This window comes from Penicillium rubens (assembly GCF_028828025.1).
Source record: "Penicillium rubens strain IBT 27055 chromosome Unknown utg000001l_segment0_segment0, whole genome shotgun sequence".
In the NCBI taxonomy this organism is placed as follows: Eukaryota; Fungi; Ascomycota; class Eurotiomycetes; order Eurotiales; family Aspergillaceae; genus Penicillium; species Penicillium rubens.
In genome coordinates this window covers 2,501,710-2,525,467 of record NW_026890599.1, presented here as the reverse complement: position 1 = coordinate 2,525,467, position 23,758 = coordinate 2,501,710, and the positions used below count along the sequence as shown (strand labels likewise).

At 49.7% G+C, this 23,758-nt stretch overlaps 10 protein-coding genes across 10 annotated transcripts; 4 read left to right on the top strand and 6 right to left on the bottom strand.

Annotated features, from left to right (window-relative positions):
* Positions 1–628: 628 nt before the first annotated feature.
* On the bottom strand, positions 629–2,096 carry N7525_001004 (uncharacterized protein; the record flags this gene model as incomplete). The annotated part of the gene is made up of 5 exons (XM_061211727.1): positions 629–819; positions 877–1,045; positions 1,096–1,406; positions 1,461–1,810; positions 1,846–2,096. 5 exons carry the CDS (start codon positions 2,094–2,096, stop codon positions 629–631), a joined length of 1,272 nt encoding a protein of 423 aa, XP_061070953.1.
* Positions 2,097–3,892: 1,796 nt separating this feature from the next.
* On the bottom strand, positions 3,893–5,325 carry N7525_001003 (uncharacterized protein; the record flags this gene model as incomplete). The annotated part of the gene is made up of 2 exons (XM_061211726.1): positions 3,893–5,134; positions 5,164–5,325. The coding sequence occupies 2 exons, from the start codon at positions 5,323–5,325 to the stop codon at positions 3,893–3,895; spliced, it is 1,404 nt and encodes a 467-aa protein (XP_061070952.1).
* Positions 5,326–5,873: 548 nt separating this feature from the next.
* On the bottom strand, positions 5,874–7,197 carry N7525_001002 (small subunit rRNA maturation protein TSR4; the record flags this gene model as incomplete). The annotated part of the gene is made up of 2 exons (XM_002558366.1): positions 5,874–7,004; positions 7,078–7,197. The coding sequence occupies 2 exons, from the start codon at positions 7,195–7,197 to the stop codon at positions 5,874–5,876; spliced, it is 1,251 nt and encodes a 416-aa protein (XP_002558412.1).
* A 265-nt stretch (positions 7,198–7,462) lies between these two features.
* Positions 7,463–9,152, top strand: N7525_001001 (putative prenylcysteine lyase; the record flags this gene model as incomplete). Its single annotated transcript, XM_061211725.1, has 2 exons — positions 7,463–7,604; positions 7,660–9,152. The coding sequence occupies 2 exons, from the start codon at positions 7,463–7,465 to the stop codon at positions 9,150–9,152; spliced, it is 1,635 nt and encodes a 544-aa protein (XP_061070951.1).
* A 291-nt stretch (positions 9,153–9,443) lies between these two features.
* gua1 (GMP synthase (glutamine-hydrolyzing)) lies at positions 9,444–11,328 on the bottom strand (the record flags this gene model as incomplete). The annotated part of the gene is made up of 5 exons (XM_002558368.1): positions 9,444–9,808; positions 9,875–10,078; positions 10,131–10,610; positions 10,672–11,159; positions 11,258–11,328. The coding sequence occupies 5 exons, from the start codon at positions 11,326–11,328 to the stop codon at positions 9,444–9,446; spliced, it is 1,608 nt and encodes a 535-aa protein (XP_002558414.1).
* Positions 11,329–11,686: 358 nt separating this feature from the next.
* Positions 11,687–14,320, bottom strand: grc3 (uncharacterized protein; the record flags this gene model as incomplete). The annotated part of the gene is made up of 4 exons (XM_002558369.1): positions 11,687–13,273; positions 13,330–13,641; positions 13,698–14,224; positions 14,284–14,320. The coding sequence occupies 4 exons, from the start codon at positions 14,318–14,320 to the stop codon at positions 11,687–11,689; spliced, it is 2,463 nt and encodes an 820-aa protein (XP_002558415.1).
* A 343-nt stretch (positions 14,321–14,663) lies between these two features.
* N7525_000998 (DNA-directed RNA polymerase I subunit RPA34) lies at positions 14,664–15,664 on the top strand (the record flags this gene model as incomplete). Its single annotated transcript, XM_002558370.1, has 2 exons — positions 14,664–14,866; positions 14,920–15,664. 2 exons carry the CDS (start codon positions 14,664–14,666, stop codon positions 15,662–15,664), a joined length of 948 nt encoding a protein of 315 aa, XP_002558416.1.
* A 1,076-nt stretch (positions 15,665–16,740) lies between these two features.
* Positions 16,741–20,981, top strand: atg26 (uncharacterized protein; the record flags this gene model as incomplete). Its single annotated transcript, XM_002558371.1, has 3 exons — positions 16,741–18,030; positions 18,083–20,650; positions 20,715–20,981. The coding sequence occupies 3 exons, from the start codon at positions 16,741–16,743 to the stop codon at positions 20,979–20,981; spliced, it is 4,125 nt and encodes a 1,374-aa protein (XP_002558417.1).
* A 500-nt stretch (positions 20,982–21,481) lies between these two features.
* Positions 21,482–22,391, bottom strand: N7525_000996 (tubulin-binding prefolding complex subunit PAC10; the record flags this gene model as incomplete). Its single annotated transcript, XM_002558372.2, has 4 exons — positions 21,482–21,580; positions 21,653–21,886; positions 22,015–22,255; positions 22,372–22,391. The coding sequence occupies 4 exons, from the start codon at positions 22,389–22,391 to the stop codon at positions 21,482–21,484; spliced, it is 594 nt and encodes a 197-aa protein (XP_002558418.2).
* Positions 22,392–22,547: 156 nt separating this feature from the next.
* Positions 22,548–23,481, top strand: N7525_000995 (TMEM199/VMA12 family protein; the record flags this gene model as incomplete). The annotated part of the gene is made up of 2 exons (XM_002558373.1): positions 22,548–22,805; positions 22,921–23,481. The coding sequence occupies 2 exons, from the start codon at positions 22,548–22,550 to the stop codon at positions 23,479–23,481; spliced, it is 819 nt and encodes a 272-aa protein (XP_002558419.1).
* Between the last annotated feature and the right edge of the window lie 277 nt (positions 23,482–23,758).

The following is a 23,758-nucleotide window of genomic DNA, read 5'->3' as shown; positions in this document are numbered from 1 at the left end:
CAGTAGGTCACAAAGGGCTGGACCCTCAGCTAACCCGTTTTTAGACGCAAGGTCAAGAACTTCCAGCATAAGGCTCTCGAAGGTGGTATAGCTATCATTAATAATCTGACAGGCCTGATAAACCGCCTCCGATGGTTCAAATCCTCGGTGATAGACGAGCAAAGGGACTATGTTATCCGCATGTTCGTAGCGCTAGATCTAGTTAGCTGCTAAGATACTATACTTATATCTGAGAGATATTACACCACAACGCTAGGTAACGGCGCGTTTTACGAAGGGGTAGTAAACAATTCAACCACTGATTCCGACAAAATATCCATACTTAGATACTGGAAGTCGGATGTGTAATATCCAGTTCGAAATATCACATTAATTCCTATAGGAGCTACCAAACTTGAAGCCGAGTTAAAAAGTTCACAACCCGAGAGTGTTTAGTTTTGAGACTGATTGCAAAGTCAGCACTCCTGCTCGAGGCGGGAAAGGAGCGAAGAGAAGAATATATCCTGGCCGCAAAGCGGACAGAGTTCCGTATTGTGGAAAGGAAGAGGGGCAGACGGAGGGTAGGATCTCTCTACTAATTAGGCAAAGAGGACGACGACACCAGATCCAGTATGTTTCTCGCAGCCGTTCAATCTCCAAGCTCCGCATAAAGCCACGGATCCTGGAGTAATTCCTTTGCAGTACTTCGTTCTTCTGGGTGCCATTTTATCATCCTTTGTACAAACTCGATGAGCATCCTCTTATCCTCACCATGTATGTTGCGTATTGAATTTTCAAAGTTGAAGTCCGACAGTGCAATAGTTGTGCCTTTAAATTGTGCTATTGAATGAAGTCAGCGATTACTTGTTGAAACAGATAAGACAAGAATATACTCACCATCAGATTTGTAAAAGAGATCAGTTCTTGTTCCTTTGTCTAAAAGCTCCTTTGGAGGAGGGCCTAACAATGCAGAGATATGGCCAAGATGGTTAAGCTCATCATATCCTTGAACTTGGAGGGGGTCAACTTCCTTGAATAGCTTTTTGCCTTCAAGGACATCCCATAACTAAGGAAGCAATGTTAGCTTTATATCGTAATGATAAGGTCTAGACATACCATGACTCCTAAGCTCCAGATGTCGGCACTGTATGAATAGCCTGCATCCAGAATAACCTCTGGGGCTCGATATATTTCCGCCTGGATACACCCTCTATTTGGCTTATCCCCGCGGACGGATAAATCGAAGTCAGTGATCTGGATAATTCCTGTGGTCTTTTCGGAGATGCCGAAGTCATTCCGAGAGAGATATATTGTGCGGCCATCTGAGCAACCCTTCTGCGGCAGAGGATGTTCGTATTCATCTCTGGCAGATTCCTCCAAAATAGACGGATCCTCAATTTTGATCATTATATTGTCTGGTTTCAAATCTGGGATCAATTAGTTAAACATCTCTGTTATTTAGGCAAGAACCAAAGACGAACCGGTATGAATAACACGACACTCGGAGTGGAGATAGTCAAGTCCATGCAGCACCATTTGAAGTAATATTTTCAGCACGTCTGAAGGTATCACATCATCGATAAACCTTTTGCGGTATATCCACAGGGGTTCTCGCAAAGGCTCGAAGACAAGAGTGAGATGTCTCGCCAACCCATGCTCTAAAATGAATGAATCGAGAGGACGTCTGATGAATCCCCAACCCTCGTGCTGGGGATTTGCTTCAGAGATATGTCTTAGGATATCAAGTTCAGCTTCAGCAGCGTTCTCTCGAGAATGATGAGCACTGGAATTGATCTTGAGAGCAACGTACTTCTCTCTTAACCAGCGCCATCTGTACCAAGGATTAGCAGATGCTACTCGAGATACGTCGGGTGTACGTGGAGAACAAACTGGTTTAGATCCCGAGCAAGCCAGATAGTTGAGCTACTTCCATACCCGAGTTTGGTTGCGAGTTGATACCGGCCCTTGAGAACGTTCCCCAAACGTGCGGGAAAAAATCGCGCAGGGTCATAGTATGGCGTACGTTCCTCTTCGACGGCTTCATTCATTGGAAGTTTAGGAGCGATCGCTGTTGACAGTGGCCAAGGGCGGTGTTTAAGTGCCCAAACCGGGGACATGGCTCTAGATTGGAAAGTTGCCATAAGATTCCATGGGATGTGAGGTGACTTGAGCAAATGCCAGGGAGCTGATCACAGTGTGAGGATGAAAAGAGAAAAGGGGGAGGTGACCCTCTGGTTAGGAGACAGGAGCACGTAGGAGTTAAGGCTTGGCGACTGTATTGATTCGATTCGACAGGGGTAAGGCGTCCGACACCCTGGGGCCATACCTCTGCCATACTCAATGGTTTTGCTTGAGGCAACCCTATATTATCCCGTGGTAGATGGCGTTGCGCTTATCCTGGGTGTTTTCCAATTGTCTTTCATCCTCAAAATGGATCGCAGTAGTAATGCAATGTATATTGCCGCATTGGAGCGCCATATCACTTTCCTCCAGCATACTTGGCAAGAACGGAGACCGCATGTCCCAGAGGCCATTGTTCGAAAGTCACAGCATTTACAAAAAGTGCCATCTCTTGCTCTTCCCTTTCATCCAACTTCCCACACGTCGGTAGAACAACGCGGAATCACACCTCAACCAAAGCCGCCTAACATTGAAGCAAGGTGGAAAGTGCAGCTCCAAAAATTCATCGGCAAAATCCCCACAGCTCCAGAATGGACCAAGAAGGTTCCAGCCCCTGATTCATCGGTTCTTGGTGTCCTCTTTCAGAACAACGCTATAGCAGCGCAACCGTGTTCAGCAGCGCCGACTGAGTGCCTCAATATCATCCAAACCGACCAGCAATGCGCTTTATTTACGGGAACTAGGATCAGAAATGCCGCAAATAGCAGGCTATTTGCGCCTTACTCCAAGATCATTTTCTGTGCTCTCTGTCATGTAGCGTGTTGTAACGGCGTCGCGCCAAAGGAGGTAGACCAGGCCATAACGACCATTTCGAAAGGAAGCTCTACACATTTGGAGCAACTCAGACATGGAGTGACATGGGCAATCGAAGCCATTGATTGTCTTCATAGGGAAGGATGGGGTATTAGGAGCGGCGACATCCTCGTTCATTGTAAGTTCCCTCTCAACTGGCAAAATTAATGTGAAATTATGAGAGATTTCACAGAAATGGCCGCAAGTGATGCCGTTTTAAGCCGTCAATCTGCCAAATTTCATGCCATGCACCTGGACATCCAGCCACGCCCACCCATTCCCTCCTAAGATCGTTTCCGCGGCGTTGGGTATAGAATTCTGGATGCGTCTGTTTCCATGGCCGTAAAATCAGTGAATATATACTGCCACAGTCTACGCATGTTGACCTGCCTGAATGACAATCATTAGGTATGGAGTCCATTTACTAATGTCTTGCAGCCACACTACCTAGAATTGACAAAGGAGAACCCAGAAAGCGGACAAATACCAGCCATCTCAACGTACAATACTGTACTTTATTCCTCCATGATTCGTCCCAGTTGATCCATGAATTTCACCTCCGTCAAGGTGGGTAATTTGACCTGTAACCAGAAATAAATGGGTAAGATAAATTTAGTTCGTCTTCAGCTGGATGCCGAAGGGCTGCCTACAAGCTAACGAGAGTTGTGATGAAATAACGTAGTTATTTGCGAATGTATTGAGTGGCTCGAGAGAGGAAAGACTATCTACAACTATGGGAGAGATAACTATCAAGGTGCAGGTTACATAGCTGACCCAACCGCATAGTTAAACAGTTCGATTGGTGCATTAGGGCTCAGGAAAGAAATCTGGTTGTCTTTGGATAAGAAGCATGACACACTAAGACGCTCTGACTCTCCTGTCCCTGCTCGACAAAGTCGTGGCAGCAAAGTATGTTAAGCGTTTGAAACCGTGTCTGCTTTCATTTATCTTCGGACAGTCTGAGAATTTGCTTTAGTTGATGATCCTCTCGATAGCGTTCTAAGGCGTCCGCTTTCCAGGTTTCCCAGTTTGAATTCCCTTCGATGCCCAATAACTTGAGCAGCCCAAAGAAGAGCCCAATGAATCCGTCCCAATCGTCAAGGTCATATCCACAACAAAATTGCATCCGATGAAGAAGCCGCCCATTTCTGACTATCTCCCCAAGATCTGGATGTCCTTTCTCTTCCAAGCACTCGGCAAAATAAACTTCATCTTCTCCGATATAATCAGCCCCCTTGTAAAAGTCGGCAACCGGAAGAAGTACAATGGGCGAATTGAAAGCTGCTGATTTTGAATCTGTCTGCGCCCATTCCCAGTCAATAATGCCTGTTATGTTGAAGTCATCGTCAACGAGTATATGGTCGCCCTTTTCGTCCGTATGTTTCAAGTAGAACATCCCATCGTCGAGGTGACTTTTTGAGAAGATTTTGGGGACGGTTTCTAGGAGGAAACGGTGTATCAGGAAAGCATCGACGGGGCGGTTGACGTAGGATTCTTGTCGTGTTATCAAATCCAATATCAATCGAATGTGTGCGTTGAAATATTCTTCTGAAGACGTATAAGGCCCAAGCATTCTCATATGCAGGTCTTTAAAATCGGCCAAAGACTCTCGTGCAATAGGTCCAATATGAGAAGAGTTCTGCTGATTGAAAGAGCCCATCACCGAGAAGGGGAAACCTTTCAATTCAATGTAGATATCCGCAAGTTGACTAGTAACTCTTTGCCTCTGCTTTGGGGTAGTAAGAGACCATCGCAAGGGCTTCCCAGGCAACTTCTCCATAATGATATAACCAACACCAACAGGGTTTGCTTCGTCCGGATTGAAGTCAAAAATCGTAGGAACGGGAACTTTTGTCTTGCTCAAGAACTGCAAGGTTACGACTTCACTGCCTAGGATGTAGTCCCGCAGCGCCGGGGGTGGGGAAGTAGCGTTGAATCTCCGGATGCGCGCGAGCCAGCTGATTCCATCTTCGAATAAAATCTCGATATGATAATTCATGCCTCCCATGACTGAGCTGCTCAAAGCTCTATCGTATTGTAGACCCTGGGCTACGGAGCACGCAAGACCATTGCGGAGACTGCTAGCGCGCTGAGTGAGCGCCAATATGTCGATTTTTTCAATAAGAGTGGTGATTTCTTTCTTTTCGGCCTCTTGAAAAGCAGGGCCGTAATGATGCTCATCCTGTTCAGACCGAAAAAATCAGTAGCTACTTCAATTCGTAGAATTTGATTGACAACCTTCCATTTTGGGCATGTATGATACTCTGGCCCCAGATGTTTCACGCAAAAATGGTGGTCACAAAGGACACAGTCCCCATACGTGCGAACAGAAGGTGTGTCGCAGCCTTCGTAATCACAATTCCAAATTGCCATTGATGGAAATTGAATGGCGGTATTTTGAAACAGCAAAACAGAGGAATGCACCCTGCTAAATAATATGTTAACTTACATAGACCCTGTCTGATTGACACGTGTTCTGAGTCCTCATACTCTCATGAGCACTCAACCGCTCGTGAGCTATTGTCCCGCGAGAGCTGTACTCGAGCATTAGAGAAAACAAGATTCGCTGTGTGCGATGTCAGTGCTCCCGATCCGTCTCTTACCGCTCACATCCCAAAAAAGGTCTCTCGTGAGAAAAAGTCTTCCGACGTGGTGGCCAAACTTGATCGCGCCATTAAGAGGACGACGCCTTGGATCTGGGAAACAAGCAACAAGAAGCTTGAATGTGTGATCTCCCACAAGCGAAAACAGGGCGAAGACCGCAGGTTTGAGGACATAAGCAAAATCCATATTCCGCATTATATACAATAGAGATTGTAGGCGATCCCACAGCAATATGTTCAAGATACTAGAATTTTCCTGGTAGAATTGCTATGTACAACCTAAGGTAGGCAAATGACTCTAATGCAAAACGTCCACATCTACCTCAACTCCTCCCACTGCACACCAGCCCATTCCTCCCGCCACCCAGTAACGCCCAACTGTTGGGGCGTGCAGTTCTTACCGCAAACACCCATGATGATGGTACCCCACTCCATGCCCGCATCATCCTTCCCAAGGCCGACACCAGGACGGCCTTCCTCAAGCATAGTAATAGCATGCGGCACAAGCTGGAACTCGAACACACGCTGACTTCCACAGTACTCACAAGCCGGGATACTCCCCGAACCAACGGTGGTGACCTTGGCGCTAGGAGGATTGTGAACATGTAGCCGGGCACCAACTTCATCACTAGTTGAGTACAGTAGCGGTGCACCACGGAACTCGTACCGCAGCACCTGCTCCGGGTTGTGCTCGATACGCATCGAGAACTTCATAAAGTCCTTGTCGAGCTCGGACTCGAAAGTGTCCTTCAGCTCCGCGGCACCAGTGCCTTCTTCTTCCATCGGTTCGATCTGCACATTATCTGGCACCGTGGGTGAAGATGGCCGCGAGAGGGTCTCGTATTCTGCGTCTAGGAAGAAATTCTTGTACGGCGCAGGGAATGCGGACTGCTCGGGCCACGGCGCCGGTGTGCCTGATTCGGGTGTTTTCTTTGTCGCGGATGAGGGGGGAGGCGAGGAGATGCGCACTTTGTCGGCGAAAGTTGACTCCAGGGTGTTTGCAGACACGGGTTTCTCGGCGGTAGGTGCTGTTGTCTGGACTGGTGTTGCGAAGGGGTTGCTGCCTGCGGGTGTTGGGCCCGAAGCGGACGAGAAGGGGTTCGGGTTCGAGGATACGTTGCTTGTCAGGTTTGTTGCGCCGAACAGGCTCGCTCCTAGGTCCTGCTTGGGTTGCTCTGGTGCGACGGGCTGGGTTTCCTCTGGTTTTGTTTCATCCTGTTTGTTTTGTCCGCCGACGGTAACCTTGCGCGCTGCGCGGAATGCTCTGATACTGCCTGGCTTGCGGTTGCAGGGTTTTCTAGGGCAACCAAATAGGTATAGTCGTCGTTCGTCGGTCGGGAAATGATCGGGCAGGTCTCCGTGCAATTCGAGGAGGAGCAGCATTGGGCTGTTGCAGACTTTGCAATTGGCAAAATCGCCAGGTGCTGGGGAGGCTTCATCGAGCCATTTCTGAATAAAGAAAATTGCTATTGTTAGTTGGACCTGATAATAGAGAGTGATCCTTCGTAGTGGTAGAACATACCGGCCAGCCTCCAAGATGGCTGATTACATCCTCGATGACATCCTCAGCGGCATAGCCTAGAAGCACACCAGTATCGGTGAAGTCCTCGTCGACACTGGAGTCACTGTCATAGGGATCCATTTTGAATTGGTTCGGAGTTAAGAGAATCAAATCTGTGATGCCCCTCAAAAAAGATAAGCGATATGGAAATGCACTAGTCCTAACAGGGACTAGCGTGGTATGATTGCCTACTACCAAGTTACGCTGGCACCTGGGCATCAATCCCTTGACACTTCAACGTCTGATGATATCTGATGATATCTGATCTATATTTAATCTCTGTTTAATCAGAATTTTGCTATCCACCTACCAATTAGCTTTGCTATTTTCTAGTGCTACCATAATCATGCGGGCGTTTATGCCACAGCATGTCTCTCTCTTCCTATACTCCATCCTAGCCATCCTACTCATCTCGTTTGGTAATGCATCAGAACAAGAGCCACTGCAAGGGGCCGTTAATGCAACCCCTAAGCGGGTGGCAATAATCGGTATGCATCCCTCTACACAAGGGTGTAGTTCCATACAACTGATAACCCTCATAAGGAGCCGGAGCCGGAGGGTCGTTTGCTGCGTATCAACTGCGTAAGCTCGCAGATGAAGCCAACATCCCTGTCGATATCACAGTCTATGAGCGTGAATCATATGTTGGTGGTCGCTCAACAACAGTCGATGTATTCGACGACCCAGCATACCCCATTGAGCTTGGCGCCTCCATCTTTGTCCAGGTCAATTACAACCTGGTCAACGCTTCCCGTGACCTCGGTCTGACGGTCAGTAGTGCCGACCATGCCCGGCCCAGGGAGACCGAGGAGAGTATCGGGATCTGGGACGGGAACAAGTTTGTTTTCACGTTGAAGAATTCGTATAGCTGGTGGAATATCGGCCGGCTCTTCTGGCGGTATGGACTGGCGCCGCTGCGCACTCAGAATCTGGTGAAGAGTGTCGTTGGCAGGTTTCTCCGCCTTTATGAAGGGCCATTATTCCCTTTTAGCTCTCTTACTGAAGCGGCTATTGCTGTCGACTTGATCAATGCTACTGCATCTTCTGGCGATGCGTTTCTCAAGGCAAATAGCATCGATTCGCTGTTTGCGAGGGAAATCATTCAAGCAAGTACTCGAGTGAATTATGGGCAGAACCTGCCGCTGATTCATGGCTTGGAATCTATTGTCTGCATGGCTACGGATGGAGCGGTTTCTATCAAGGGCGGGAACTGGCGCATTTTCGATGGCGCGCTGAGAGCTTCGGGAGCGAATATCAAAGTGAATACCACGGCCACTGACATCTTACGCGATGATGATGGGACTGTACGGGTCTCCTCAAAGCTAAACACCGCTTTCAGCTCAGAGCATGAGGTATTTGACGAAGTTGTCATTGCCGGTCCTTTGCAGTACTCCGGTGTCTCCATTTCTCCTCCCTTGGAGAGCACCCCAGATGAGATTCCATATGTCAATCTGCACGTTACACTGTTTGCATCCCCACACCGTATCTCACCGAAGTACTTTGGCTTGAAAGATTCAAATGCTCGAGCGCCTGAGACTATTCTGACCACTCTGCCCGAGGGCCTTGATCTGGGTTCGAACCCAGACGGTGTTGGGCCCAGCGGTTTCTGGAGTATCAGTACACTTCGAACAGTGAACCATTCAGTCGAGGGCTCTGAAGAAGATACACAGCAACATTACGTTTACAAAATCTTCTCGCCGGAGCGGCCCACGGCTGAATTCATTGCCCAGATTCTGGGGCTGGAGAGTGAGACTGTGGGAAGCAATACGACCATTGGAGACCTTTCGACAGGTGATATCAGTTGGTTCCATGAGAAGCTATGGAACCCATACCCTCTTCTCTATCCGCGGGTGACATTTGAGGAGACTCTTCTGGCTCCGGGCGTGTGGTACACGGGTGGTATCGAGAGCTTCATCTCGACAATGGAGACTAGTGCGCTGATGGGCCGGAACGTGGCGTCTCTCATGTTCCAGTCGTGGCAGAAGCAAGGAGATCAGACAGACATTGAGGCATCACCTGGGGACCGGGAGCTCTAAGGTTGTTTCTGTCATGTTTTGTCTTGCCAGCCTCCTTTTGCCAGACCGACTCGAGTGTTATGCACGGAGTCAGTCACTTTCTTACTTTGAGCCTTGCATTTGTTATTTACTCCTCATCTTATATGAAACACTCAGTATAAAATATGAAATAATGAACTTGATTCCTTTCTATGCACATGGATTCGTAACCTGCATCCCAATCATTTTAGCTAAACATGTATCGACAGTGTAACTTTTCTATTATAACCCCCACCACACAAGCAAACCCCAAACCGAGAAAAAATTAGAGATCTACTCCATCTCAATAGTACCGGGGGGCTTGCTAGTGAAGTCATATGCAACACGGCACACACCCTCGACTTCGTTGACGATGCGGGTAGCGACCTTGCTAAGGAAATCGTAGGCGAAGGGATAGGGGGTGGCGGTCATGAAGTCCTTGGTGGAGATGGCACGGAGGAGGATGATGTTGGCGTACACACGCTTGTCACCCATGACACCAACGGCGCGCGAGGGGTCCAGCGCGGCGTAGGCCTGGCCGATTTCATCGTACAGACCGGCTTCGCGGATCATACCGATGAAGATGTGGTCGGCCTTGCGGGCCATATCGACCTTCTCCTTGGTAACCTCACCCAAGACACGAATGGCGAGACCGGGGCCTAGATATGGTGTTAGCTCTCAGATCTGGAGACTTATTAAGGAGGCAATTGTGTGGGTTTACGTACCAGGGAAGGGGTGGCGGCCAACAAGCTCCTCGGAGATCTTAAGCTGGCGGCCCAGCTCGCGGACCTCATCCTTGAAGAGCTCGCGGAGAGGCTCGATCAACTTCAGGCCGTGGCCAGCCATGAGACGCTCAGCGATACCTCCCACGTTGTGGTGAGTCTTGATAGTCTGCGAAGGACCCTTGAATGAGATACTCTCAATGACATCTGGAGAGATATTAGCTCAAGTCGCTGAGTTACGAGCAAAAAATAATCTTACCAGGGTAGAGAGTGCCCTGCAAGAACCACTCGACCTTTCCAGCACTCTTGGCCTCGATCTTGCGGGCCTCCTCCTCAAACACATCGATGAACTTGCCACCGATGAACTTGCGCTTCTTCTCGGGATCGTGCTCACCCTTCAGGCCAGCCAAGAATTCCTCGCTGGCATCGACAACGGTAAGGTTGATGCCAAGCTGCTTCTGCAGGACTTCCTTGACAACTTCGCACTCGTTCAGACGCATGCATCCGTTATCGACCAGCACGGCGTGGAAACGGTCACCGATAGCCTCAGTCATAAGGCTGGCAGCAACAGTAGAGTCCACACCACCGCTGACAGCACCCAGGACCTGACCGGTAGGGCCAACGAGGTTACGGATGCGTGTGATCTCCTGGCCAATGAACTCGGACATGGTCCAGCTCTGCTTGGCACCGCAAATGCCGACAGCAAAATTCTTAAGGAGCTGGCCGCCCTGAGGAGTGTCTGAGAACCCGTCAGTACCGAAGCCGAAGGAGAAGCACAAGTCACACAACCAAACACTTACGAGTAACCTCGGGGTGGAACTGAATGCCGTACACGGGCTCAGATTTGTGGGCGATAGCGGCGTATTCAGAGTTCTTGGTCTCGCCGATAGTGTGGAATCCCTCGGGCAAGTTGCAGAGCTTATCACCGTGGGACATCCATACGGTCATGGCATCCTCAAGGCCCTCAAACAGCTTGTCAACATGGCCTCCGAAACGGGTGGCCTTCAGGTCAGCGTGACCATATTCGCGGGCGGTACCGGCGACAACGTTGTCGGCGTGCAGACGGTGGGCAATCTCCTGGAGACCGTAGCAAATTCCCAGAATGGGGACGCCCAATTCGAAGAAGGCGGGGTCGATGTGGGGGGCACCCTCCTCGTACACGGAGTAAGGACCACCGGACAGGATGATACCCTTGGGCTTCCAGGTCAGATCGGCGAGCTTCTGGGTGCACGGGAGCATCTCAGAGTAGACATTGATCTCTCGTAGACGGCGGGTGATGAGGTGGGTGCTGTACGTAGGGATTCGTTAGAACCGGCGAATCGTGACACCAAAAATAGGGTTGCCGACAAGGGTACAGTCGCCATCGCCATTGCGGGGGGTTCATACTATTGGGATCCATTGTCGAGCACCAGAATGGTGTCGAAGCTGTTGTGAGGAATCACCTCGGATTCGGACATTGTGAAATTGAGTCACACAGTTCTCTTGGTGAAAATGTTGGAAGATGTCGGAAACAACCACAGACCAACTGCAATTGATTGCGACAATATGTATTGGCTAAATCGAAGTAGCCTCCCAGTGTATATGGACTATGACTCTTAAGGGAAAAAAACTAAATCTTGGCTCTGGAGAATTTCCCGATAAGAAAAAAAGCGCCCCGCTGTTCCGCCCACGTGACCAATGAGGGGCTCCGCAGAGTACTGCCCAGGCGAAGGCCCTTTGAAACCTCAAGGGCGATATGTAGAAACCAGTAAAGTTGTGTGTGCAAACTGCTGTTGCATTTGATTTCTTCCTATGTATATATTTGATATGTGGGAGCTAGTAGTCCGCCTCGCTCTCGCTGCCGGGATAGGCCTTTTTCCTCAATTTCCATAGCGACTTTTCTCGTCGCGCAGCAACTTCACGCTGGTGACGACTGTTATCTTCCACGACAGTCATCCAAGGCACATTGCTCGCCCGGCGGACCCTCTCTCGCAGCAATGCAAGCGTTCGATTATGCTCAGCCGGATCGAGCTCTTGTGCCTGATCACTGCCAGAGTCTCCAGCTTTCCGCGGCCCAGATGTCGATTGCTGATAGCGCCGCTCTGCCGCGCGAGCGGCGTAGTATTCTTCACTAATAGCCCAATTCGGGTTATCAAGCTGGCCACGGACCAGCACAATGCCGTGACCTTGCTCGATGGCTTTTTCTAGGTGAGATGAGGGAATAGGAGTGGAGAGCTCAAGCTTGCGCGAAGAGGTATCGATCGAGCGGACCAAGGCCAGACCAAGACAGTTTGACGCTTTGGGATCCAATGGAATGCAACTGCCAGAACCAACGAAGAGGTAAGGAAGGTCTTCGGATGTTCGTACAATGCTGTCAGCTATGGAAAGCTCAGCTGAGTTACCCGCGCTTGGGTTTGCTGATTCCATGTCAATATCCTCATGGTCTTCGTCATTCGGTGTCTCTGATGTTGCCATCCCACCCATGATAGCTCTCGGCGATTCCACTGTCACGACTCCTACGATAGCGCCTTCAAGCGTTTCGTGCAGTAGATCGGGACTGATCTGGGATCCCATGACCATGACTCCCAGAATGCCTTGTCGTGCACCAGCATAGTCCACAGTAATGGGTCTGGTGCGAGACAGCGGTACATCTGACCAAAGCGAAGTTCTGAGATCATTTGGATAAGACATATGGAAGTATGACTGGATCTGCATCGCTCGCAATTGAGCGCTTGATCGGCTCACGAAATCAGTGGGCTGGGATGGGAGGATTGTCAAGGGGACTCGAGCTTCCTGGGCAGCCAGACCTAACGGATCTACGACTTCTGATGGGCCCTTTTCACTCATATATACCACATCAGAGAGACCGAGAGATCTGACCAGCCAAGTTGCAACCTCTAATCCTTGTCCAAAAATCCAACCGGGGTAGTTGATGATCAGGGGGCATTGGGGATGTTTCTCCAGCAAGGAGCGGTATTGATCCATAAGATCCATGACGGCCAATGCATAGTGATCAGGGTCTTCCTTTGGCGATGCTGCGCCGATATGATGCGCCCGCACTATTTCGCCGTCGCGGGAATCGTCCAAAGATGGGTGGGTGAAAGGCGGACCGAAGAATGGAGAGTGCAAGCGTGCGAGATACACTTGACCCATAGGGGCAAACTCAGGCTGGCCCGGGTCTAAATCCAGGAAAGCAACTCCATCGGTATTAGTATATCCATTCTCGGTCTCGGGCGTTGGACTGAGAACGTGATTCAACAAGTAGCGACTAAAGGTAGACTTTCCGGACGCCTTGGGGCCACAAATTAGGACCCGAAGTTGTCCTTGGCGTTGTGAGAGAGCTTTCATTGATGCACTCCATTTCTTGTCAAGGTGAAGCGGTCGGATATGTCTATTTAAGGAATCATCTGCCGAGGTATACAACTGCCACGCCAATTAGTTTTGAACGCAGCACGATCTGGAGTAGAGTGGCAACATACCACCGAAAAAGTCCGCTTGGAATCTTTTGCGGCTCCTTTCAGGGTGATTTTATCCGCAGCGGTGTTTTCACCGGCCCATATCCTTTGATACAGAGGCGAGAGGTCACGGAGGCGGGAGATGCCGCTGGTGCAGGACTTGATCTCCACTTCTGCTTCGCCGTCGACTCCAGCAACACATTTTATGATCGGTAAAGAGTGGGTTGAGGGAGCATAAACTCTATGCAATTGCGAGGATGGATGTAATTTGGCGCCCATCAGACTGACAACACCTCTTTTGACCCAGAGATCATAATGGCCTAACAACGCCAGGTTCTAAGGCAAGCCAGAGTCAGTATTCAACTCAAAGAGCCGGGAAGGTTCGTCCATACCGTCCGTTCCTTGATGCGAACGCAAAGTGTGCTCTCATCACTGTAGACTATGTTGCTTTTGTTCAACCGAGCCTTGGATAGAGGGAAATTCTGGAGCTCTGCTGGTGTTTCTGTGGGTGATTCATAGCCATCGGCGTCACCCACGACAGACGCAATATCATCCTCATCCATGTCTCCTGCATCCTCGACTTGATCTTTTTCAGACTGCTCGTCTTCGGGGTGCTTAGGGGTATTCCCCACTTCACGTTCCACTTCCGTTTTTTGAGGCCGAGTAGCTCTTACTGGGTGCTCCGGTGTTGTCTCTGCGGGCAATGGCTCATCTTGTTTCTTTGCTCCCTTTGTCCGTGTACCATGACGCTCCTCATTTGTCTCGGTCGCCTCAGGTCCCTCGAGAGACTGCCGTGACTTTTTCAAGGGCCGCTCGCTCTCAATCATAGCTTGTGGCGCATCCTGTGGTACATTTGCGCTTTGTGCTTGCTGCTGCCGAGCTCTGCGTGCTGCTAAAGCAGCGACGGCACTAACAGGGCCTAGAGAAACGACATGTGAGCTTCATATTGGTGCCGTATAACATGGATAAAGGGCTTACCAGCTGATTGCTGTTTTTCAGCCTTTCGCTTCACCATGATATTATACAATTCAAGCGCACGCGCTTTGAGCTAACGTTCGAAAGGAAAATGGCCTCGATAATGCGATCCAAAGCCGATAAGCAAAAAAAGTTGGCGGGTGGTCCGTGCTCCCGCGGAGCAGAAAAAAAAGATCGTAGGACTTGAGCATTCTCACTCAAAGTCGATCCAATTCATTTTGCGAGATCGGCTTTGCTGAACTTTGCATATATATCCTGCGCATTACCCCATTTTTGACCTGTTTCATTTATCTTGTGTATTTTTGGTGTGCCAGACCCCGCGCATCCTTGCGAAAGCATTTTAGTCTCGTCCTCGAGTTTGCCCAACACATTGAACTGCCGCCATGGCATCATCCGACAGCGACAGCGACAGCAGTTCGAGCCGATCGACCTCGCCCGAGCTTGTTACGGAAAAAGAGAAAGAAATGACGAAACATGCGAAGGCACAGGAGTCAAGCGAAGATGATACCTCGGACTCAGGTTCGGACTCCGATAGCGACTCCGACAATTCCAACGAAATGAAGCCCGACTCCAGCTCAGGCAAGAAGTAAGTGATTATACCTCTATCAGCTCTGATAGTAACTAATCCTTTCCTCATAGGGTTGCAATCTCCGGTCCTCAGCCATACAAACCACCAGCGGGTTTCAAGTCTGCAAAGAAGCAGGCCCCGCCATCCTCCAAAGCCTCCTCCCTTCTCTCCAACCTCAACGGCAAACAAGTCCTCCACCTCACAGCACCTGCCTCTCTACCTTTGTCCAAGGTCAAAGAGGTGTGCATGGCCAAGATCATGCATGGTGAACCGATCATTTCTCACGAAGGTGTAAACTACGGTATCCCAGTCGAGGCTCTTTCCGAGACCGGTCCCGCGACCAAATCGCTACTTGTTTTTGACGAGAAGACGCAAACGTATAACACGGCAGCTCACAGCGTGCCGAGTTACCACGTTCAAGAAATGATCGGTCTCCCAAGCACATCGGAAAACACCGATGCCGTAGTGGCAGAATTGCGCAAATATGTCAAGCCAGCCCGGCCACAGCCAAAGAACTTGAAGATGCGCTTCAGACCTGTGGGGACAACCAGTGCGCCCCCAGAGACTCTTGGATCTAGCTCGGAATCCGAGGCTGAGGTGCCTTCCTTCAAGGTTCCGAAGGGAGAGGAACGGAAGAGGAAGCTTGATCACGATGAGGCTGGGGATGAAGCTCCCCAAGCTGCGGCCCTTCCTCGGAAGAAGTCGAAGAAGCACTCACAAGAAAAGGAGGAGGATGATAGTCTAAGCCGGAAGAAGTCGAAGAAGTCCCACAAGGACAAGGAGGAAAAGAAGCGGAAGAAGTCCGAAAAAGCATGATTTGGCGTTAGGGGGGTTTTTTTTTTTTTTTGAGAATAGCTTTGTTTTAACGACGACCCCAACACTATGTACAATTTACAATGTTATCTTTCACCTTGGATCGAATAGCTCTTATAGCACGCTGCAATTTTAGCAATATTACATGATCTTGGCTGTTCCACTGCCTTTCTTTTTTCGATAGTGTCACAAGACGGAAGCATTAGTCTAGCTTAGTGAAGTTATCCTTATGTGCCGCAATAACCTTGGAAGCTAGGGTATCCAACTACACAAACTGACAGGCTTCAACTTCAATTCGGCATGCAATATCGAGTGGCATCTAGGATCAACAATTGCCGGTCGATCGCCAAATGCTTAACCTAACCATCACTAAGACCAACTGCTTTTGGTTTTGAACACGTATCTCAACAAAAAGTAAATAATTTACAGCACCAAGCCAAAGTTAGAAGAAAGACCAGAAAATATCCTAAGAGGCACAAAGGCACAAAGGAAGATGCCTGCATAGACTGGAGTATAGATTGATCTACATGTCTTGCCTCAGGCACCAAGCTGACATAAAAGGGGCGATGGAGTCATAGATCACATGCATTGCGGAGAGAGCCCAGGTGATATCTCTCTCCCTTTGTGCATTCAAGACTTCTATGAACCGGATAGATTTGGACTTCCTTTTTGTTGTTTTTATTTCCATGATCTATGCAATATAGACCATGGCGCTTGCATGATTTGGAGCGTTGTTTGACAGCTTCATCCACATCTGGTGTCCGAGCTTCGAAGCGCTTATCGGCCTAGACCCTGGAATCCCGTGCGTTGTTCACCATTAACCCTGCCTATCAAGATCTGGCGCCTGACCTAACATTTAATATAACAGAGTCACTTGGTGTCCAGCTCGGTTGATGGTCTCCCCATTTTACCAGTGCATACCTGGTCATCATAGTCCTATCAGCGCCGGGCTGTCACCTGGCTCGAGCTTCTGACTGCCCGACCGATTTTAGTGATTCACCACGGCCTAATCTCGTTTACTCCCGCCTTTGACCTATATTTTGCATCGGTTGTATTGTATTGGTATACCGGAGATAAGGATGAGACCGTTAAGGGACGACGCCAAACGCCGGGCAGACCGGCAGTTGAGCGCAAGTATGAAACCTACTTCGTCCAACCGTCCATTTTCAGACAGAGTGCCAGACAGATTTAAGGATGGGGATGATGCACAGTTTGATTTCACAGCTCCGCCGCGAGGTATGGGTTCACGGGACGGCAACGTGCATTATATGCAGCAGTCCCTCTTCTCTATGATTGCTGCTGTCGGATCTAAGTCGGACTTCCATGCCCGGTTTGATGAATCAAGTGATAGTGATGGAGAGATGGAAGAACAACCGCGGGTCGAACAAACTACCGGGAAGGCATCGTCTCGGACGCCGCCTGTGCCATCCTTGGACCCTCGCCAGCCAAGCAAGAGATCAGAGCCAAGCAAACTCGTTCTGGAAGAAAGAGGACGTCGCCACCAAAGAGCATGTTCAGACAACAAGCTTCTGCAGAGATTACCCAAGTCAGATGCAGAAGGCGGGGTAAACGAGTCATCAAACCAAAGCGACTCGTTACTCAAGGTGCCTCCTCTAAGGCGAACTCGCAGTGCCACACCGCGAGCAGCCCCTGTTCTAAGTCGCATGGTTGAAGCACAATCTCACTTTGATTTGACATCGGCGACACCATATTTACCACCCAATAATCCAGACAAATCCATGGAGGACCAACCGCAATCATCTGCGTCCGCTCTTTCTATGCGATTGATGAAGATGTTTGAGTTTGCAAAGCCTGAGAAGGTCCTGGTGGAGTATGCCTGCTCGTTGCTTCAGAGCATGCTTCTTCAGGGCTACATGTATGTGACGGAAGGTCATATCTGCTTTTACGCCTACCTTCCAAAGAAGTCCAACGTGGCGATAAAATCGGGGTACCTATCCAAACGCGGCCGCAAGAACCCCAAGTATCATCGCTATTGGTTTGCTCTGAAGGGAGATGTCCTCTCATACTATGCAGATCCCTCCAATCTCTACTTTCCTAGCGGGCATGTCGATCTTCGATATGGGATCTCTGCGTCTCTCACAGAACGCAAAGACGGTGATGCGAAAGACTTTCAGGTCACCACCGATCAGCGAACTTATTTGTTCAGGGCAGACAGCGCTACCAGTGCAAAGGAATGGGTGAAAGCCCTCCAGCAAGTCATCTTCCGGACGCATAATGAAGGTGACAGTGTTAAAGTATCATTTCCAATAGCAAATGTTATTGATCTGGAGGAGAGCCCAATGGCCGATTTCGCGGAGACATTCAAAATTCGAGTTATCGATAGCGGCGAAACGTATGCAATTGATGAGGTAGGTTGCGGGACGAAACGTTACTCTGTGTTCATTGCTGATCAGTTTAAAGTATTTCTTCTCGTTCTTCGATTCGGGCCAGGATGCGTTCAACTACATCAAAGGTCTGGTTAACGCTGTATCGACTACCACCGCAACAAAGGAGGCGCAGGATCAACACGATATCAAACATCAACCCGAGTCAAGCCGTACTGCCTATAAGAGACAGTCAGTCAGCAGCGTCCGAGTGTCTGATCAGAGACGGGAAGATTCACCGCGCAAGCGAAGCTCCAGCGTTGGAAATGAAAATCAAGGCTCGGCAGACTCATTTGCGGAGCAAGGGACCGGGTCATCGCCGATTATACAATCGATGACAGACACCACTGAATCGGCCAGTCAGATTCTGCACAGAAGCGACGTCTTTCAAGCACCCACTATGCGCACACTGCAAGGGCGCTCATTGGATGTTGGAGAAAGCATTCGACGATATTCTGATGATACGACTCCCTCTGCATCTGCGCGGCTGGACCTGGATGCAGCGGTAGGCTCTCCATGTGGAACACTGGGTCACAACGAAACCACAGAAGACGCGCGATATGCCACCGGCCAATCTGATCTAATGCAATCTTCAAGGCCGAGCTCGGTTACTCAGTTAAACGAGCTTGTCAAAGCGGGCGTATATCCCCTTCAACGCGCCGCTGGGTTTGCGGAATACTTGAAGAGCCGCTCGAAACAGATGAGTACGCTGTTAGCAACAGAGTCAATGGGTTATATAGAAAAGGTCTCCGGCATGTGGATTGGCGGCCAGAAGCATTATGGAGAGCGGGAAGGGCCATTGCTCGAAGATCAGAACGTTGATCCTGAGGACAACGAAGGTTCATTCAATTACGGGGATCGCTTTCGTGCACACTTTGCTCTTCCACCTACCGAAAAACTGCAGGCGACTTATTACGCCTACTTGCATCGTGTTCTCCCGCTCTACGGCAAGATTTATATAAGTCAGAAAAAGCTCTGTTTCCGCAGCCTGATTCCTGGTACTCGGACCAAAATGATTCTGCCGTTCAAAGACATTGAGAACGTTGAAAAAGAGAAAGGGTTCCGCTTTGGATACCATGGACTTGTTGTCATCATCCGTGGTCATGAAGAGCTTTTCTTTGAGTTCAATGCCTCAGATTCACGGGACGACTGTGCAGTCACATTGCATCAAAATCTGGAGTCTGTAAAATTCCTGGTGGAATCTGGTTTGCTAGCAGAGGATGAACGAGACGAAGTTGAAGCAGCCAAGGCTGAACACCGCATGCTTGAGGAAGCAAGACTAGATAGCCCTGAGGGACATGATGCACCTCCGACCTTGACTGAAGATTCATCAGAGATACATCCATTCTTTGACGATCCTCGCGCTTCCATTATCAACTTCAAACCTCCCGAACCTCTAAGGATTACCTGTCTGACAATCGGCTCCCGGGGCGATGTACAACCTTACATTGCGCTTTGTAAGGGACTGCTTGCGGAGGGCCACAAACCGAAGATTGCAACCCACGCCGAGTTTGAACCCTGGATCAGAAAACACGGGATTGACTTTGCTCCCGTTGACGGTGATCCTGCGGAGCTAATGCGAATTTGCGTGGAAAACGGGATGTTCACATATTCCTTCCTCAGAGAAGCTTCATTGAAGTTCAGAGGATGGATCGATGATCTTTTATCATCGGCGTGGATTGGTTGTCAGGGCAGTGACCTTCTAATCGAGTCACCGAGCGCCATGGCCGGGATTCACATTGCAGAGGCTTTAAGGATTCCGTACTTCCGCGGGTTCACTATGCCATGGACAAGAACAAGGGCCTATCCTCATGCTTTCGCAGTACCGGAGAATCGCATGGGTGGAGCGTACAACTACATCACGTACGTCATGTTCGATAATATCTTTTGGAAGGCCATAGCGGGGCAAGTGAACCGCTGGCGAAACAACGAGTTGGGATTGAAGGCCACAACTTTGGACAAGATGCAGCAAAACAAAGTTCCATTCCTGTATAATTACTCGCCCTCCGTGGTGGCCCCGCCTCTCGATTACCCGGATTGGATTCGCATTACCGGTTACTGGTTTTTGAATGAGGGCACAGATTGGACTCCTCCGACTGAACTATCGAACTTCATTGCACAGGCCAGATCGGATGGCAAGAAGCTCGTGTACATAGGGTTCGGATCGATTGTGGTCTCGGATCCTTCTGCCCTGACAAGGACTGTCATCGAATCAGTGCTGAAAGCAGATGTCCGATGCATCCTTTCCAAGGGTTGGTCTGATAGGCTGGGTGACCCGGCTAGCACGAAGACTGAGATACCTCTACCACCAGAGATCCTTCAGATCCAATCTGCTCCCCACGACTGGCTTTTCTCTCAAATCGATGCTGCAGCCCACCATGGTGGAGCAGGAACCACCGGCGCAAGTCTTCGAGCCGGCGTCCCCACCATCGTCAAGCCATTCTTTGGAGACCAGTTCTTCTTCGGCTCGCGGGTGGAGGATCTAGGCGTTGGCATCTGCATGAAGAAACTGAACGTCAGTGTCTTCTCGCGGGCTCTCTGGGAGGCAACCCACAGCGAACGTATGATCGTAAAGGCGCGAAATTTGGGCATCCAGATCCGAAATGTGAGTTATTCCAAGACTATGCAGCCTAAATGGATGGACTGCTAACGTGATATTCCTTGTTCAGGAAGACGGTGTGGCCACCGCAATCCAGGCCCTCTATCGCGATCTTGAATACGCTAAGACCTTGGCCCGGCAAAAGTCGCTTGCCTCGTCAACCCCGTTCTCTCCTACACCTACAGCTAAGGCCTCCCCGGATGGAGGTGATGACGACCTTGATGATATTGAGGAGTGGACCTTTGTCGGTGATGAAACTGGCTTTGATATCGCGAAGCGGATGCGCGAGCGAGCTGCTTCAGATGCCGACAGAATAGGTTCCAACATGTTCCAATGAATCTTTTTCCCCAAGTTGAATGATTAGCATTTGGATTTTGTTTTTGAGACACACCGGCGCACTCCCAACATCTTCCGCTATCCTCAGATGCCCTGTGCCCAACGACATGTTGTACAGGCGGACTGGGAGATGTTCATAGTGAAGTTAGTGTGCTCAAGCTTCATGAAGATTGGGGGATTTTGGGGCGTTCTATTTTTCTTTTGCTTTCTTTTGTTTTTTTGCGATTTTCCATTGCCTCCAAGGTTCACGAATCATGACATGCGTCTCTTTTGCTCTGTTCCCGTTCTCTATGCATACGGCATTTGGTTTCGAGCCTATTCTTCTAATATCCACTACTTCGTTTTCCATGTTTCTCCATGATGCGTTATGATTTCCTTATTTTTTCGGCCTTGACATTTGACCTGGAAGATAATAGACCATTCATAATCGATGGCATTGGCAACATTTTTATAATATCCCATAAATCCCTCCCAAAACACATTCAGCCACCAGGGCGCTTCTTATTTTTTCGTTTGCTCTTCACCCTTGCCATCAGCCTTATCTTTACGCCTTTCTACAACGTCCCAGTTATACACACGCGCCGTGGCAACCTCCAATGTCTGCAAGTCAAAAAGCGTTAGCAAAAGCGCCAATATCCCACCCACACATGTCCCTCGCAGGAATAAACTAACCGTAATCTGCTCGCGCAAGAATTCCAGATCCTCCTCGCAATTCTTCAAGCTCGACTCCGCAGCATTGAGCTTCTCATCCAGCATGGTCTCCGCCTCGCCGAGCGGGTACGCCAACATGACATTCGCTCCAAGCCAGAGGTAGACCTCCTCGGCATCAGCAGGCGAGATCGCAGCCCGGGCGTAGAGGGTATCATTGAGTTCGAAGTTAGTCTCGAGGTCTGAGTCAGGGTTGGACTACAGTGAGTGTTAGTGAATTGATATTTATTTCCCTTTTGAGTCCAGTTTCGATTTCCAAAGCATGCTCCACGAATCACTTTTTCTCTCCGGATTGCACATGAGTAGAAGACGCGGGGGATATTTACCTCCTTGCGCAGCTGCAGGAACCGCACCATCTCCAGCGTCTTTTTGATATCGGGGATCTTCTCGCGCAGACCCTGGGCCCGGCGCTGGGTGTTCACCTCCATGAACTGGTACTTGGAGATCATCTCCTGGAAGGAGCGGAGGGTAGGCTCGACTTCCTCGCGAGAGGAGACGTAGTCGCTGACATTGTCGATGAAGGGGGCGACGGGGATCCCGCGCGGGTTGGTTTGTGTTGTTACCGTGCTGGGTTGGAGGGGTTAGTTTTCTTGGTTTTTCTGAATGCGGGCATAGGATTGAGGTTGGGGCTTGGAAGCTAGAAGGGGATTTGAATAGAATAAGAATTAGAATTGGGTATTTACCTCTTCTTTGAGTCTGCCATGGTCGAGATGTGTGAAGAGAGAAGAGAGGAAGATATGACGATGTGGGGAGGAGCTTAACTGCCACTTTTTTTGGGGTTCCGCTTTATCTCCCCTATGGACTTTGCTCCTCAATGAATTCGTGCTTAACTGTCTTAATTTATTGATTTCGTGTCATAATGGTCCTGCTTGTTACGACAGACCGCATCCTCGCCGCGTTCGAAGTCATTCCAGCTGCGCGCCGCGAGGAGCTAGACTTGCCTACCACGCTGGAAGCGCGAGGCCCGATAGCCCACGAGCAACTGATCCGCCTCGCCAGATGCCTCCAAACAGACACTGAATACAAGGAGCATGTCTCACATAGCCCAACAGTCCTCAGCTCCCTCCTCCGCGGCACGAAAGTCTACGTTCCTCCGCCGCCAAAGAAGCCAGAGCCCGTACGTGGTCTATACTCAACATCCCATCCCATCCCTTTCCCTTCCCTTCCTTTCCTTTCCTTGGATATATAAAAAAGCCATATCAAAGCATATCCTAATAATCTATACAATACAGAGTGCCGAATATCTCGCATCAAAAGCACGCCTCCTCGCAGCAACAGAACAAGAATCCTACAACCGACTCTTAAATCCAAACTACCAACCAAACCCCGACCATGCGGATCCGCACACATCGCCCTACACAACCGACGGCCATGTAGAAGAGGATACGTTGACAATCTCGCTGGTGTCTAGCATATTCATCTCGGTGTTGGTGACCGGGTTCAGCGTGTACGCGGCGCTGACGAAATTCCCGACGTCACAGATCCTGGCGAGCGAGGCGGTTAAGGTCCTTCTTGGGCTCTTTGCGGCGCTGAGTGTTGCTGTTGCAGAGTCGTTTTTGTATTGGACGTATCTTGGGAAGGTAGACCGGGCGAGGGTTAAAGAGAGGCGGCTTAGGGAGAAGAAGGTCGTTATTGGGGCGGTTGGGGAGGAGAATAGGGCTGTGGATGAAGGTGTCGGGGTTGGGGCGGAGAAGGAGGAAATCTGGGGGAAAGGGGTTAATGGGGGTGTTAGGAGGAGGGTTAGGGAGAAGTGGGAGAAGGGGAGGGATGGTGAGGATGTTGGGAGTCTTTGATATGTATTTGTATAGTATTCAATAATAATGACTACATTGATGTACTTTTATGTGCTACCCTCTTTGGAAGACTTGGATGGATTTGCATTTGGTATTCTATCCCTAAAGCTACAACGCGCTGTCATTAATCTAACGGGTATGGATGCTGTGCGATCATTAGTGCTCATCAGAGGGTTCGATCTCACTTTGAGGTCGAGATGTAAGTGGCAGAAATATGGAGAAGAGAGCAAGGCGCCCTGCCGAGATGTCAACTTGTCTCAAGTGTGGACAAAAGAAA